At 32.2% G+C, this 17,792-nt stretch overlaps 3 protein-coding genes across 3 annotated transcripts; 1 reads left to right on the top strand and 2 right to left on the bottom strand.

Annotated features, from left to right (window-relative positions):
• Positions 1 to 497: 497 nt before the first annotated feature.
• LOC105798966 (probable polyol transporter 4) lies at positions 498 to 2,172 on the bottom strand. Its single transcript, XM_012629244.2, has one exon. The coding sequence runs from the start codon at positions 2,039 to 2,041 to the stop codon at positions 686 to 688; it is 1,356 nt and encodes a 451-aa protein (XP_012484698.2). The 5' UTR covers positions 2,042 to 2,172; the 3' UTR covers positions 498 to 685.
• Positions 2,173 to 7,439: 5,267 nt separating this feature from the next.
• LOC105798965 (polyphenol oxidase, chloroplastic) lies at positions 7,440 to 9,445 on the top strand. Its single transcript, XM_012629243.2, has one exon. It carries the CDS (start codon positions 7,572 to 7,574, stop codon positions 9,324 to 9,326), a length of 1,755 nt encoding a protein of 584 aa, XP_012484697.1. The 5' UTR covers positions 7,440 to 7,571; the 3' UTR covers positions 9,327 to 9,445.
• Positions 9,446 to 11,891: 2,446 nt separating this feature from the next.
• On the bottom strand, positions 11,892 to 16,675 carry LOC105798964 (uncharacterized protein At4g04980). Its single transcript, XM_012629240.2, has 10 exons — positions 16,604 to 16,675; positions 16,339 to 16,530; positions 16,146 to 16,241; positions 15,713 to 15,842; positions 14,403 to 15,624; positions 14,149 to 14,314; positions 13,774 to 13,938; positions 13,328 to 13,480; positions 12,694 to 12,860; positions 11,892 to 12,186 (listed from the first exon to the last, which is right to left on the bottom strand). The coding sequence occupies exons 1-10, from the start codon at positions 16,673 to 16,675 to the stop codon at positions 12,087 to 12,089; spliced, it is 2,463 nt and encodes an 820-aa protein (XP_012484694.1). The 3' UTR covers positions 11,892 to 12,086.
• Positions 16,676 to 17,792: the final 1,117 nt, after the last annotated feature.

Here is a 17,792-nt window from a genome sequence, read left to right as displayed (position 1 = left end):
ATTTGATTGGACCACGAAATTTAAATAACACGTTTTTATTACTAAATAAGTTTGATAAATATTTAATTAAAAATGATTTCATAGAAATTATAATTTAATAGAAGTTGTGGTGATTACACGTTCAAAAATAATTAGAATTTAACTTACAACTATTAATTAAAAAAGTTGTGCTAATTTTATTTATAAAAAATAGAGTTATTATTTGAATAGAATTCAAAGCATATCAATTATTATTTAGTTACTATTAGAGTTAATTATGTTAATTAGTTATTGCTTTGAATAAAATTGCATTAATTATGTAAAGTAAAATTACATTGTATGTTTAATATGTTAAAAATGCTTGATTTATTATTTAAAAAATTTATATTATAATATTTGAATAAATTAAAATATTTTAATTATATTATTGAATCAATGGAGAGGTGATGGAATCCGAGGCTACGGTGGGGTTTCATTCCGGACCTGTGTGGGTCAGTGCTGGGGAGGAACAGAGGGTATAGGGTTAATAAAAATTAAATTTTATTGGGAAAATTTTATACAAGTCTAGTCTTTTCTAACCACAATGCCACGTGGAAAATTTAGATCAAGGTAGGAAAATGATAGAGGAACAAAAATACGGGTATTGAAAATTGTATGGGAATTCTTTTTGCGATTATCCCAATCTATAAGAACTAATAACAAAATTTCATTGTCTCTGCACCAAGCATTCTGCATCTCCCATCTCAATCTCCCCACCAACTTGCAATTCACTTCCCTTTTGAAACAACATTTCGATTTGTTCCAATGATTTCCCTTTCGTTTCCGGCACGCACGTGTGGACGAACACGACGGATAGAGCCGAAATCACCGAGAACAGGAAGAACGTCCCTCCCACCGTGATGGCACGAGACAACGTTAGGAACGACATGCAAATGACGCCACTACTAACCCTACTACCCACCGCTCCAAGACCGGATGCTTGAGCTCGAAGCCGTAGAGGGAATATCTCGGACGAAACCACCCAACATATCGGTCCAATCCCGACCGAGAAGAAAGCTACATTCGAGCAAACGAAGAGGATAGCGAGTCCGATCCCGAACCGTTGGTCCCCGAGAAATGTCAAAGTGAAGCTCAAACAAAATAAGCTGATTGTCATCCCTATTGTGCTTATATAAAGCAAAGGTTTTCTACCTAATTTGTCAATGAGAAATACTGCAACGAAAATGAACATTGTTTTAGTGAACCCAACAGCAACTGTTGCTGCAAGAAGTTCGGAGTTCCCTTTTATGCCAGCATCTTTAAAGATTGTCGGACTATAATACACGGTCGCGTCGATACCCGAGATCTGTTGGAAGCATTGGATTCCACAACCGGTGATCAACATGCGTTTAATGGCGGGACTCGGGTTTAATATCTCGAGCCATACGGCTTTCTCTTTGTACTTATCCGCATTCGCAATCCTAGCGGCCATTTGTATTTCGGCTAACCTTTCGTCTACTTCTTTTGTATTATCATACGTCTTCAAAAGCACGGTCCTTGCTTCCTCGATTCGGTTTTGCATCACGAGCCATCGAGGGGATTCAGGGATTATGAACAAGGCGAATCCAAGGAAAACCGAGGGAGCGATCCCCACACCGAGCATGATTCGCCAATTTGAATGTACCGGAAGCCCCGAAAATACGTAATTCGAGATGTATCCGAGGAGAATCCCTAGGTTGATAAAGATCTCAGGGAAGGAAGTAAGGGAACCTCGAGCGATGGAAGGGGATATCTCGGCAATGTATACCGGGGCGATCATGATGCCGAAACCGATCCCGGTTCCAGCTAAGAGTCTACCTATCATGAGTACTTGATAAGATGGTGCCAAGGCCATAATAGCTGCACCTGACTGAAAAACAATGCAGGCTAAGGCTATGGTCCATTTCCTACCAATGGTGTCTGATATTTTGCCACCAGCTAAACTACCCAAAAGTGAAAGAATGCTTAAAATTCCGACAAGGATTTCTTGTTGGGTCTCTGTTATCTTTAAATCTTGTTGGATGAATATAATTGCTCCACTCATAACACCCACATCTGTCAACAAGGTTACAACATATAATCATATATATAAGTAGATAATATGTTTTTTGTTCAAAGAAAATAGGAAAAGGGTTGCATATATGTAGGATATTTGAATTCGGGTGTAGCGTTGGATACGAGTATGTGATTAGTTTTGTAAAGATTTTTAGAGGATTATATTGATATTTTCAAATATCGATATCAATGTATATACTTGAGATACGAGTGTTAGAGTTGGAAGAGTATGAAACTCTACAAAAGGCCCTTCTATTTTGAATTTTTTCAGATTTAGTTTATCAATCCAGTCTAGGATTGAAGTCAGAAAATTACTTTATGAGATCGTAGATGAATCATAAGTCTGAAGTTTACCACTTTCGGGGGCCAAGTAGCTACCCTTTTGATCTACTCCTACCCTTTTCTGAAGGTATATTTTCAGTTCATAGGCTATTTTTTTTTTTTTAAAATGTATACAATTTGATATTTTCTACACAATCAGACAAAATTACACGCAAGTAGAAAAGGATAAAAATTATAATATTTGTCCAATTTGACAGAATTAAAAGAAAAAAAAGTTTACTTTTAAGATCGAAAATACACATTTTAGCAGTGAGGTTAGATTAACAAATAATAATATAGAATTTGATGAAAATCAAGAAGAAAACAAGAACCATCAACCACTGCATTCATCTAGGTTTGGATGGGCGATAACAATGAGATTAGATAGCGTAGTGTGAGACAAAAAGTAAACTAATCGTCCATCCAAATCTACCCTTAATCAAATATTTAAAAAATAACTGGATTTCTCTAATTAAACAGATAAAACCAAGAGAACAATTTTAAATCAAATTAAAAAAATAAATGTTGCAAAAAGAAATTGAGAGAGAGAGAGAAATGGTGAAGACACAAACCGTAGCCAAGAAGCACAGAATTGAGAGAGGCAAAAATGGCGCAAGCCACAACATATTTCCTCATATCGTCCCTTATATTTTGAACATTTACAATATCATCCTCGTCTTTTGCCGTTTTTGGTTGCAGCTTATTATTATTATTATCTGTAAGCATAATTTCCTCTTCTGCTGCATATGTTTCAATTCTCTCGTACTTGTTGCTGTCGTTCCCATTTTCCTGCACTCCTATTGAATTAGTCAATTTTCCAAACATTGTATAATCTTATATGTATAGTTTATCTCCCAATTTTACTATATTTTCAACAAATGAATATTTTATTAGCATTTCTTTTTATAAATTATTCTGCTTTTATTTTGAAGGAAAAAGAAAAAAGAATAGAGAGGAAGACATAAGAGAAAAACTATCTTCGCCTTTGTTTTTTGTTTCTGAAATAAATAAAAGATGAAGATTTTTTGGTACTTATCTATTTTTATTTAGGTTAAAATAAGCTATAGGTCCTGTTCACTTTACAAATTTAGAATTTAATCCTTATCCTTTTATTTCTAGGAATTTAGACCTTCTACTTTTCAGATTTTGTTAAATTCAGGTTTATTACAACATTATCTTTTAGTTACACTGCTACCAAGTGAGTATTTTTTTTTATTTCAAAATGTCACATAGGTGTTTACAATTGAATCTAATTTTTAAAATCTAAAAAGTGGAGAGACTAAATTCTTAAAAATAAAAGTATAAGAACTAAATTATAAATTTGTAAAGTGTACAGGAATCTATAGTATATTTTAGCCTTTTATGTATTTATGGATATTGTCATATTTTTAGGTTCCGACAGGACCAAGCAAAGATACGGGATTTTTAAACTAACTCAAAAAAATTAATTAATTATATAAATGAACTATTTTTTTGATAAAATACTTAAATAATCTAAAATTTAAAGTAAAAGTTGGTGGAACCAAATTGTTTGGCATCACCAACATGTCAGTAATTGGGATAAAAAATCAATTTTTTGGTGGAGTTATATAAAATGGCGCCACTTGTATAAATACTAGGAAAATATTATAAATTTTGAAAAAATAGGGGAGCTTTAAACAAATTTTCCTTTTTTTTGGAGCTAAATAATTTTGGCCACTTCCAACGCACCTTTTGTCCTTTTTCTGGTTTATTTATTATTTGTTTTATAATTTTTTTATTCAAAATTTTTTTGAATTTTTTAAAAATTATTTATTATTTGTTTTATAATATTGTAAATGCATATTTTAAATGTTTTATAATATTTGTTTATTCAAACATTTTTTATTTTTAAAATATTTATTAGTTTTATAATATTTTAAATGTTTTATAATATTTTTATTCAAACGTTTTTTAAAATTTGTTTTTAATTATTTATTATTTATTTTATAATATTTTAAATGTTTTATAATATTTTTATTCAAACGTTTTTTTAAATTTGTTTTTAATTATTTATTATTTATTTTATAATATTTTTATTCAAACGTTTTAAAAAATTATATTTAAAATTATTTGGTATATTATAAAACATTTAAAATATTATAAAACAAATAATAAATAATTAAAAAACCGTTTAAATTAATTAAGAACTAAATAATAAAAATTATATTATCATTGTCTCTAAATTTTACAAATAATTATTTAATACAAATTTAATTGTACAATTGAGACTGATCCATTCATTAATCAAAATTATATCTATGTTTATAAGTATGATTGAAGCCTTAATTGGTGTTGCTCTTGTAAATTGTTTAGTTATGGCGAATCCAGAAACTAATGTTGGAAGAATTTATTTATCATACAAATTACTAACCACCAAAGAAGAAAAAAATAAAGAAAGAAATGAAAGGAAGACTTGAGATTGGACTACTTGGAAGGTGGACATTTATTCACAAATTATTTGGTACATTGTATTTTAATTATGCCTACTTTCACACCCAACATGATATACCATTCGTATTCCTCTTTCACTAAAATAAAACTTTACTTAAAAAATATTATTTTAATTCAATCTTCTCTTACCTACTCAAATTCTATATATTTTGACACCGTGAAACTAATCACACAATATTCACAATTTTTTTATCTCTTTTGTGCGTTTCAAGATATAATAACCGATTCCATAGATCTATGTAGTTCCAAAAAATAATATATTTATCCTATTATTAATCAAGGATTTTGTATATAGCTAGAACGACCCTCACAAATTGCGACTACTAATTTGTTAAGAATTAATTGAATTGAAGCTATAGCGTCATCATTTGCTGGAATTGAAATATCTGCAAGACCGAGATCGCTATTTGTATCGATTAAACAAATTGTCGAAGAGTCGTATATTCTTCTTGCTGATCAACAATGATTACAATTTTAGGCAATCTTGTCATATATTTAATCCTGCCCAGATATATTTGGAAGCGAGATAGTTGTCTCTTCAATATTGTTGCATCTCTTTTCGAAAGACAATAAGCAGCGAACAATAATCACCTCCAAACTTAAAAAAAAAACGAAGGACTCCTTATCCTGCTTTTGCCAGAACATCAACCAAGGATTCCGCAATATCCACGGTTTGTAATTTCTTTCCATCTACCACTCCAAAGCAACACACAAACTAGATCAATTAACTAGCGGGGCTTTCACCAGCTAACCATACCACAAATCAGCGCCAAAGCTCTCGTAGCCAGAATCAGTAGAGATAATAAACCACAAGGCACTTTTTTCCATTTCTTAATGCCCCTCTAACAAAATACATGTTTTATAAAAGAAAATGCAGATTTGGATTCGTTTGCTTGTAATCAGGACCACCAAACCAATTCACGGAACTTGAAAACTAAATAAATACCTTGACACAAACCAGCCAATGTTTGGCCCAACCTGGTGAACTTCATTCCCATCCACCAACATTTATTCCTCGATGAAGATAATATTAAAAGGACTGAGTAGTTAATTAAATGATTTAAAATTTGATTGATAAATTTTATTTTGTATATTAAGTTTCTCCCATATCTACGTATTATGTTTTCCCGCCCACCGGATTAAGGGTAATTGAAATAATTAGAAGAAGAAGTGTAAGTAATTCATGGTTTAATTTTAAGATATATTAAACTAGTTTACATACCCATGCCTTGATTCTATATATACTAATATTTTCAATAAAATGGTATATTAAATTTCTCTTTTAGCTTCAACCCAAATTTTTAAAGTCATACCAAATTTTTATGGATATTAAAATTCCTATTTAAATATCAAAATTTCCCTTTCTCACCCGTCTGAGTTTGTATCAAAATTTCTAACGCTATACTAATATTTTTAATGAAACCATTAGATTTTTTGGTATATTAAAATTCTTTTTTGTAGCTTGTAGTCTCACCAATAGCTTGAACCAAATTTTTAAAGTCATACCAAAATTTCTATGGATATCAAAATTCCTAATTTAAGATCAAAATTTTCCCTTTCTCGCCCGTAAGAGCTTCTATCAAAATTTCTAACGCTATACTACTACTTTTAATGAAACCATTAGATAGTTTGGTATATTAAAATTCTCTTTTCTAGCTCGTGGTCTCACCAATAGCTTGAACCAAAATTTTTAAAGTCATACCAAAATTTCTATGGATATCAAAATTCTAATTTAATATCAAAACTATAATGTTAGATACATGAAATTTTGATTTTATTTAATTTTCACTAACCACTAACACAATTATGAATATAGCATCATTTTACTTTTACATATTGCATACAAAAATAATTATATTTATCTAATATATATATATGTATTTATTTCTTTAAGTACGTACATTTGAATCAAAATCAAAGTTTTATATGTAAAATAACACCAAATCAAAGTTTATGTATATTTTAAAATTTATCTTCTTTTTTTTAAAATTCACTGGTTTAACATTTTAAAATAAAATACTAATTTTCAACAGAAAAAATTGAAAACAAAAATTTTAACTGCGTTTATAACAGAATTGATATTTTAAATCTGAAAAGTAAACTACCACATTTGATCATCGATAAAATAATGAAAAGCAATGCAATATTAAAAGAAAAAACAAATCCAGTCCCCAAACAGGCAGAGATGTGGTGTTTCCACATGTTATTTGAAACAAATGTCTGACTTTTCTTAGAGAAAACAATTTACGAGGTTGCTTAATAATGGATTAGGTGTAACTAATCTTCTTCATTAAGTTTCAACTAATCACCTCAAATTGTTATTATAATATGTAAAAAAATATTACTATATTTAGGCTTTCCATTAAAAACAATATTCCCAAATTGACATTAATTAGAAAATATGAATAGTTAATAATTGATTAATCTTAACTCATTGGTATAAGCATTATTGTTAATTTAGGAAAATGTGAGTTTGAGTACGCTAAAACACATTATCGAACCTATAATAAAATTAATTATAAAATTGTTAAAGATTAGATAAAATTTGTATAAAATATACAACATAGTGGCTCTAAGGTGGCGTGCATATTGTAAATTGTCTTTTAACATTTGTCAAAGAATGGAAATTCTCTAACGTGCATTACCATAAAGTCTAATTTTATGCATTATAAAACCTCATTTTCATCTTCTTACTTCATAGATCACATTTGTCATTAGACCAAAGTATGGCTTCTCTTTTACCACCATCGGTGGCCATATCCGGCGGCAGCGGCACCGCCACTTCTTTCCTTCCAAAAACTTCCCAACTTTCAATACCCGGTAAACGAAAGCCAAACTTCATATCCAAACCAGTGTCATGCAAAGCCACAAATGGTGATGATCAAAACAAGTTTGATAGAAGAGACATTCTCCTTGGCCTTGGAGGTCTTTACGGCGTATCCTCGCTTAACGATTCGTTAGCATTTGCGAAGCCGGTCACCGGCCCGGACTTCACTCATTGCGGTCGACCGGACCTACCTACCGGTGCCGCAAACATCAATTGTTGCCCACCGCCGTCGACGAAAATCGTGGATTTCGTCCTCCCTCCTTCGAATGCCCCATTACAAACTCGGCCAGCAGCTCATTTAGTTAATGATGATTACTTGGCTAAATTTTCCAAGGCCATTGAGCTAATGAAAGCTCTCCCTGCTAGTGATCCACGTAGTTTCATGCAACAAGCAAATGTTCATTGTGCTTATTGTGATGGTGCTTATCATCAATTAGGGTTCCCTGATCTTGATCTTCAAGTTCATAATTCATGGCTGTTTTTCCCCTTTCATAGATTTTATCTTTATTTCTTTGAAAAAATATTAGGGAAATTGATTGATGATCCAACTTTTGCAATGCCATTTTGGAATTGGGATTCTCCTGCCGGCATGCAAATGCCTGCTATTTATGCAAACCCTAATTCTCCCCTCTACGATAAGCTTCGTAACGCCCGTCATAAACCGCCGACCCTTCTCGATCTCGATTACAACGGCGTTGACGAAACCTTGTCAAGTAAAGATCAGATATCGAGTAACCTCAACGTCATGTATAGGCAAATGGTGTCTAATGGGAAAACTGCTAAGCTTTTCCTAGGGAATGCTTATCGTGCCGGGGAGGAACCGGACCCCGGTGCCGGTTCCCTTGAGAACATCCCTCACGGGCCGGTCCACATTTGGTGCGGTGACAACACGCAACAGAATTTTGAGAACATGGGGAACTTTTATTCGGCCGGGAGAGACCCTATTTTCTATGCTCATCACTCAAATGTGGACCGGATGTGGTCGGTTTGGAAGACATTGGGAGGGAAACGAACCGATTTCACCGACTCGGATTGGTTAGACTCGGCTTTTCTTTTCTACGATGAAAATGCTAATCTTGTACGTGTTAAGGTTCGTGATTGCCTTGACACTAAGAAATTACGATACGAGTATCAAAACGTCGAAATCCCTTGGTTAAAAACCAAGCCAACACCTAAAAGGGTTATAAGTAAAGTGAAAAGAGCTTTGGGAGTTGCCAATGCGGCAGAGACAAAGAAAAAGGTTGTAAGAAATGTTAAGTTCCCTCTCGTTTTAGACGATATCGTCAGCCTCGAAGTTGCAAGGCCGAAGAAATCAAGGAGTAGAAAAGAAAAGGAAGAAGAAGAGGAGGTGTTGGTGATTGAGAACATCGAATTTGACCGACATCAAGTGGTGAAATTTGATGTGTACATTAACGATGAAGATGACACGGTGATCGGACCAGACAACACCGAATTCGCGGGGAGTTTCGTCAATGTGCCGCATAAACATAAGCATGGGAAGAAAATGGCAACATTTTTGAGGTTAGGGTTGACGGATTTGCTGGAGGAATTGGATGCTGAGGATGATGATGGTGTTGTGGTCACTTTGGTGCCTAAATTTGGTAAGGGTTTAGCTAAGATTGGTGGCATCAAAATTGAGTTTGCTCGAGATTGATCTACTAGTTTCATGTTTTTTTAGACAAAATTATTAATTGTCTAATGTTTTGTTTGTTTATTGAGATGTACTATTACTATCTCTTGTTTTAGCAATAAAAAAAAATGAGCATTACTTTATTTGTGATGTTGAAATTTTTTTTGGTAGGTATATATTTATTATAGGGATCGAGTTAAAGTGATTACATTACTATTAAATGGACAAATTTAATTTTTATTTATTAAAAAATCAAATAATATTAAATTTTAATAGAGTTAACATTTACTCTTTAAAAATATTTTTCATTGTTTAACATATAGTTACTGTTTTGAAATCTTTTATAGTTATGCAAGTGAAACATTTTGTTTGGAGTTGAATTGCAAATGAAAAAAAAAATTTCATGTATTTTTAAATAGTAAATGTTACCTTTGTTATAATTCGACCTTATTTGATTCTTTTCTAATAGTATATGAAATAAATTGATCCATATATAATAATAAAGAGACTAATTTGATTATTTTTATTATGGTCACAATACCATGCACCAAATTCTTTAACATATAGTTAATATTTTGAAAGTTTTTACAGTTTACAAGTGAAATTTTTTTCTTGGAGTTGGACTGCAAATAAAAAAAATCATGTCACTTTTTAAATAATAAATGTTGAATTTACGACTTTTTTACCCAAATAAAAAATATTGGCAGGTGCCGCCTGACATATTGGCAGCACCAGACTGAAGTGTGATGACCTAAAATATTCAGGGACCTGACATGTAAGTTTCCCAAAGGTGTCATCTGACAGTGTCATGGCACGAAACCTTAAATAGGGTTAATTGCTTTATAAACCCTCATTGTTTATTATTTTCTTTTTATTCCCCTTCAACACCAAAAATAGAGAGGCCTCTTACCAATTAGTCCAAAAAGTTTTTTCTACTAAAAAGTATTTTTGTAAAATAGCCGATTCCAATTGAAAATAAATTTTATTTATTTTTCAAAAAAAAAAATTTGTCGTTCAAATTATGTCTAACATAGCGATTAATGATATTCATAGTAGTTTTCTTTTGCTCACATTATATTTGGAAACAATAAATTTAACTAAAAATTATAATTTATACATAATAAAATTTTCTAGAGCTTTTATATTTATAATTTTATACCATGTACGTAAATCAAATTAATAATAAAATTATAATTATAAAAGTTTTAGAAAAACCTTTCTATTTTTGGTGTTGAAGGGGAATAAAAGGAAATAATAAGCAAGGAGGTTTATGAAATAATTTACCCTATTTAAAGCTTTTTCCCAGCAGCCAATTGAAATGGAAAATTTACATATAGGGTCCCTGAATATTTTAGGTCATCACATTTCAGTCTAGTGTCGCCAATATGTTAGGCGGCACCTGCGGAACACTTTTCGTAATTAATTTGTTTCTCATACCATTTTCGTAATTAATTTTTTAAAAAATATTATTTGGGTAAAAAGCCTTAATTTACACTTTAACATTATTTGATTTTAAAAGTCCATGAACTAAATTGATTTATTTAATTATAGAAAGACTAATTTGTGATAGTTCCTATAATGAAGGGAATTAGCAGGAACTTTCATCGATTTGTGATTCAACATTTGATAAAATTTGGTATATTTTACTTTTACAAGCAAGATTTAAATATCGTTACAATTTTTAATTCTTAAATTTTACTCTTTTTATAAATATTTGATTTATTAATAAACAACCCTTTGAATTAGATTAAATGGATTGAATGAAGATTAGATTTCGAATTCAGAGGAAGTGAAGGTCATGTAAGTTTTGGGGTTTGGAATCAACATATCATATCGGCATTGAGGGGAACACAAAATTACTTATCTAAAATATAAAAATTAAATGGGCAATCTAACCCTTCAAGAAAAGCATACTTTGCCCCCCTAATATGACCATTTCCATTGAAGCCACTTGCATTTTTCTTTCTTCAGCTAATGCATCATATGTTAGAAAAAATGGGTTAGTTTCTAAGTATAAAAATGAGTTGCATTTTTTTTTTTTTGGTTTATTAACAAAGTCAACCTTAATTAATAATTATCTTGAGATTTGTCATTAGGGTGCACATTTTAATCCCCAATTTTCTTTGCATGATTTCATATAAAATTTTCTAGTCGTACACTTGAATTTCTGAAAAATATAATGAAAATCAAGTTGGGTTTTATTTGATTTTTTAAAAATATTTTAGGACAATTTTCGGATTTTTAAAATAATATAAATTGTATGACTAAATACATATATAAGGTGTATATACTTATTTTGTAATGAAATTAAAGTTACTATAAATATTTAGAGAAATTTAGTATTCATGCTTTATACAATTATTTAAAATCGTACAAAAGAATTATTTCTCACAAATTATAGAATAAAGGAATTTAAAATCTAAAAACATCATATTCCCTCTCCCAAAACATTTCATATATATGAATGATGAATGTACAAATTCTTTTCTTAATATAAACAATGAAGGGAATATTTTATCTACGAGAGAGGATTATCCATTTCTAATATAGTTTGATGTTATATTAGTAATTTCATCTTGAATTTATGGATTTTCATTTAGATTTGATTTTTTTCAAGATGAAAATACTTAGATTTAAGATGAAAATGTTGATATGGCATTAAACTATTGACAAAAAATATACAAAATGACGTGACGTCACTGTTTCATACAATCATTTTTTTCTTATCTACACCAAAAAGTGTAACCCTCCAATTCATTAAAACAAAACCGTGACGTTTTCCAACTAAGTAGGTCCCGTCTTACAAGTTGGACACGTGTTCTTTCGAGATGCCATTCTTCGTGGCTTATTTTTCCTTCTTCTTGGTGTTGGTGTTGCCTCATTTCTGAAAAAAGAAAAGAAAGAAGAAAACATTAATAATTTTACATTTTTGTGTAAAATAGAAGTTCATTTTGAGTTGAATCAATTTGGGTTTTGATTTTTTTTAATTATTTTGAGTTTGAATTGTTTAAGTTTGAGACTTGAGTTTCTCAAATTGGATCATTATAGGTTTAAATCTTTCATGTTATCTTTTCAAATTATTTCGATTTTGAATTGTTTTGGGTTCAAAATAGTTTTCTGGTTTGTTGGCTTTTTTATGCTTAAATTAAATTGGGTTGATTTTGGTTCAAATTTATCGGGTTAGGCTTTCATGTTTGGGTTTTAATTTTGGCATGTTTAACTTAAACCCTAATTACTAATTATAATTTCTAAATAGAGTTGGCAAAATAACTTAAACCATCATATCCCGATTCAATTAATATAAGGATTTCAGACCTAAAGTAATAAATAAAACCAGGTTTGAGATGGTTCATATATTTATAAAAGGAATCGAATTAGATCAGTTAATTACTGGTTTTCGGCCTCCTTCTCAATTTCTTGAGCCAATTCTTGTGTCAACTTCTCAGCACGTTCATCATGTCCGCCGGCAAATGTGTAAACCTGGAAAGCGAATTGGAAAACTCTCCATAGCAACTTAACGCCGCCATTTTTGTTTTGCCCATCACCTTCTCTTCTCTCCTGAAATAAGTCCCAAAAAACACAATGGAAATCCCAATTATGATAAGCTCGACATATATACACACGAGTATAATTGAGTCAAGCTAAGCTCAAGTCGTAAAAAAAATCCAATTATGAGAGTGGAGTTAAAAATCGTAGAAAGTTATGGCTCAATTTGAAATTCGGGTTTCTAAGCTCGATTCAAGCTCCATTGAGTTTCATTCTTTAGGGTCAAGCTCAATTCAAGAAAAAAAATCAATCTACTTAAACTTGCTAAACTTGTTTAACAAGTAAAGAATAAAATCAATTTTCGTATTCAACTTCAAGTTCGATTATTTATGATTGTGCTCGAGATAAATTCAAAAATTTTCAATATATTAAGCTCATAAGCTATTAAGTATTAAGATACTCAAATTTAACTCGTTTGAATTTTCAAATTGCTTGAGCTCGGCTCTACACTGATAAAAAATATTGGAGTTTGGAGTTACCTTCAATGCCAACTCCATGCAATCGGAGGAAACGTCAACCATGGTTTCTTTGATTCGCACAATAATTTGGAAGTCAAATTCAATATTGTAGCCCTTAAATATCTTGGCTTCTTCATCTTTGGTTCGCTCCAAAGCATCTATGTCACCTTTGATCTGAAAATTGTAACATAACTTGAGCATTTTAATGAGTTCTTGAAAAATGGCTTTGAATGCAATGTTATCAAAGACAACAAGTCCAATATTTTGTCTTCCAACACTAAATTTGTTGAGGAGTATATCTTCAACAAGTCTAATATTATGTTTTAATATGGGTTTTATCTTCCAACACTAAAAAAAAAACTCTAGTATTTAAAAACGTGGCATGTTAGCTAAACCCTCACCAAAAAACAGTACTGGACGGAACGGTCCTATAATTTTCAGGTAATACGGAAGAGCCAAAACGGTACCTTAGTGAAGGAACGAGAAACCTTGTCAAGTAGTTGTGGCAAAGGAGGTTCAATCTTCAGGTTCTTGAGTTCTTTAATCATTGATTCTAATTTGGAGTAAAGTGTAGAAGATGTCCTTAATGCTTCCAACTTTTTTGTTGGGAAATCTTCAATCCTTGCTAGAACCTGCGATCCATAAACATTGGAGGCTAAACATCGATTTTGATTCAGATTCAGATTCAGATTAAACCCAAATAAAAAATGTTATCAACTCTTATAATAAACCCACGTAGTCCCCAACTTAAAATTATCAACTCTTATAATAAACCAAATCAAAATAACCCAAATTCAAAAAACTTTTAACAACAAACTTAAATTAAACAAGCTCGAAATTACCTGAGTTTCATCTGTTAGGTTCTCGAGAACGGATTCTACTTCTTTATAGAACTGAAGCAACTCATTCATGTCCTTTGTCTTGAACTTTCCAATGGCACCTTTGAGCTCATAGATTGATTTTGAATACTTCTCAACATCTTCTTCAATTTGTTGGAAATAAGCTGATCTGAGACCAAAAGGAATAAATATGGTAAGTCAATGTGACTTATATTATTTGGATTATTTGGATTGGAGTGTGAGTATCGGAAATTTACTTCTTTGTAATCTCTGCTAATGCATCAGCCATGCCTTGCCCACTGCTGTTGTTTTTAACCCCACCACCACCTTTTTTTTTACCAAATGCTTTGCCTTGCATTGGAGATCCTTCTACTTTGCTCTTGAGATTCCTATATAGGTTACCCATATGACTTGATCTCTTCAATCTAGTACCTCCTCTCTTAGTGCGGACAGATTTTCCTCCGGGAGGCGGAGGAGGCGGCGGATTAGCCCCACCATTTGCCTGTGACCCGGGTGGCGGTGGTGGTGGCGTTGGTCCAAATTTTTTCGTAAGCGTTCTGGATAGTGAGGGTGCTGGTGGTGGTGCTCCTCCTCCTCCTGATGCAGAAGGTACTGGAGGTGGCGGAGGAGGGGGTCCCCCGGATGCCTCCGAAGTTGACTTCCCCGGAGGAGGAGGTGGCGGTGGGATTGCTGTTTCAGTTTTGGGCACTTCTGGTTCTTTTGGCTCCAACTTCGGGGATGGGGGCAATGGTGGTCCTCCTGATACTACATTTTCCTTCGGCTGCAAGGAAGCAGGCGGTGGCGGCGGAGACGGTATTGTCGATGAAACTTCCGCCGATGGTGCTGGTGACGGTGAAACTTCAGCTGTTGTTGGTGCTAATTTAGTATCATTGCATCCATCATTACCGTTTTTAGTATTATCATCATTAGAAACCGGCTCTTTTAGTCTCTTATTTTCATCAATGTGACCTTCGTCTTTGTCAACAATGGATGCATTCATCACTAAAGATCCATCATCACCCTTTGCTTCTTTCTTTTCTTCTGCATTAATCACTAAAGATCCATCATCACCCTTTGCCTCTTTCTTTTCTTTTTCTTCATCGTCGACGTTGATGTCTCCGACACTAGCGATCTTCTTTGGGTTCAAACAACTGGGAAGCTGAAGCCCAAAACTCGGAAACATATGTAACTTGAGTCGCTTAACATCCGTCGAATTCAATTTTCCCACCGATTGAACCCTAAAAGAGAACGTAACGGACGAAGAATTCGGTTCATCAGTCGCCACTTCCGGGATGACCGATGTTGGGGAAGAGCAACCGGAGCTTATTTTCGAACAAGATTTCTTCATTTCCTTCTTGAACGAGTTAGTTTTAGGATCCAACCCTTTGTTTCCGCCCCCCTCGTCGTCGGGGGCGGCTATATCGAATTGCTCTCTGGCCATTTTGATCAACACATTGAGTTCCGCCATGGCAAATTCAACTACCAAAAAAAGAAACATGAAAAAGATGTAATAAACAAAATAAAAATCAAGAAAATCGAAAACCCATTCGAAGAGGAGATTACGTACTTAGTTTATCAACATTTTTGCAATTGTTGTTCTCATATATATCATATTTATTTTTGTTTATCCGCTCATCATTCATCTTTGATGTGTTATCTCCAAGTTCTTGCAATGCCTTGCAAAAGTATAACAACATCTGTTTATGCAAATTTTTTCATATAGATGGTTAGATTATATGATATAAATCAATATTCAATCTCTCAAAAATTAGAATAATTTAATTGTTATCAATTTTAAAAATATAAGAAAATTAGCTTGAAACATATATTAATTGATGAAATTTGTAAGTTTTGAAGACTAAATTTATTATTATATCAATTAAAATGATGTAGAATTAATGAAAAAAACATACTGTTTTCAAAATGGGCATAAATTAAATTGCTCAACATGTTGTTGAGAGAGAAGAATTTGGTGAAATCATTAATTGCTCAAATCAAACCTTATCAAGTGGTAATCTTTTCAGTTCTGACTTGTGGAATTGTGGTAAGCTTCCAGGGTAGAACTTTTGGAGATCTCTCAATGTTCCTAATAACAACTGTCAGAAATTCAGGATTTAAGGGATGTAAGATAAGAAAAAAAAAGGATTAATCTGAATATAAAAAATTGTACAAAATTGGAGATGTTGATAATACCTGATGTGTTGAAACCAAGGTACTACAAGGTGGTAGGTCAATAATGTCGCGAAAGGTTACAACTTTTTTCCGAAGTTCCATTATAAGAATGAAATTACATGCGGGTTGAGATGAGCTATCCTTTTTGAAACGAGAACGCATCGTTTTCTTCCAATTCCTGTTTTCCATCGACTTCGGATACGTTTTCAATCGCTGCGAAAAATATCGAATTTTCGATTAATTTTTATATGGATTCATATATTACTTATGTCTGAACAAAAATTACCTGGCCAAGTTTTACTGATTTGCTACCAAACAACATTGACATTGATGACAAACCACAGCAAATTGGGGGCATGATTATTAGACCAAGAAGGTAATATATACACAATAAAGGAAAAGCTTTACAAAGTCTTCAATGGTGTTGGACTAACATACAAAATATAAACATGTATACATGAGAATGACAAAGCCAATTCAAATTCCAAACGTTTTGTCTGTCAAAAAGTGAACACTTTTTTTGTTTACAGATAAAAAAATTTTAAAAAATTGAAAGAAAACTAGTTTTGGGGTTTGTTCATAAATTTAATTGTTTATTATTAGTATTATTTGCATGCAAAGTATCAGGAGAGATGAGCTAGATTTTTGGCCTGAAACAACAATAATAACAACCAAAGTATACTTAAAATGACAAAGTCAAACATTACTTACTGTAATAAGACAAGTCAATGATAGAAAATAAATAGATATATTTATGGAGGGGGGCATCTTATCTGTCTTTTGTCAATGCCTATGGTTTTTTTCTTATATTGCTACGTTAGGTTTTTAACCTCTAACAAGATCATGGTAATGGGTTTTATCTTTGGAAGGTGGCCAACTAGTCTTTGATAATGGGAATAAAAATGTAATTTATAATTTTATAATTTTTGAAGAGATTAAATAATAATTTATCATGGGCGGAGAGGACCGCTTCCTCTTTTGTTATTCCTACTCTAAAGAAATTGGGGAGAAAGAAGGGACCTGAGACTAGAGCTTAATGATGATGGAATTGAATTTGAATTTTTTTATATCTTACTTATGTCCAAATGGTAAAGGAACTTATCATCGTCATCACATTTAGAGTTACATTCTTGAAAAACCAAATACAAATTTCAGATAAGATAATGTACTTACTATGGATATGTTATACATGGAAGTAGCTTAGAGGAGGATGTGGTGGAGATCAATGATGGTTCATCCTACTTAAGAGGAGAGCAGTATTGTGCTAATAGAGAATATGGGGAACAAGGTGGAGAGAGACGAGAGAATAGAGAAGATTGGTAGATGAGAGAGATTGTAAGGTAAGAGATGAGTGAACTTATCTATTCTTAAGATGAGAGAGAATTTATATAGGTAATCAAATAGGACACATGGAGGTTCCTAATCAGTCCCTTCCAAGATCCTTGTTAAATGAGCAATGTGATATCTCTTAAATT

Source organism: Gossypium raimondii, chromosome 9 (genome assembly GCF_025698545.1).
Source record: "Gossypium raimondii isolate GPD5lz chromosome 9, ASM2569854v1, whole genome shotgun sequence".
NCBI lineage: Eukaryota > Viridiplantae > Streptophyta > Magnoliopsida > Malvales > Malvaceae > Gossypium > Gossypium raimondii.
Note: the sequence above shows the minus strand (reverse complement) of the source record. Positions and strands in the feature narration are given on the sequence as shown.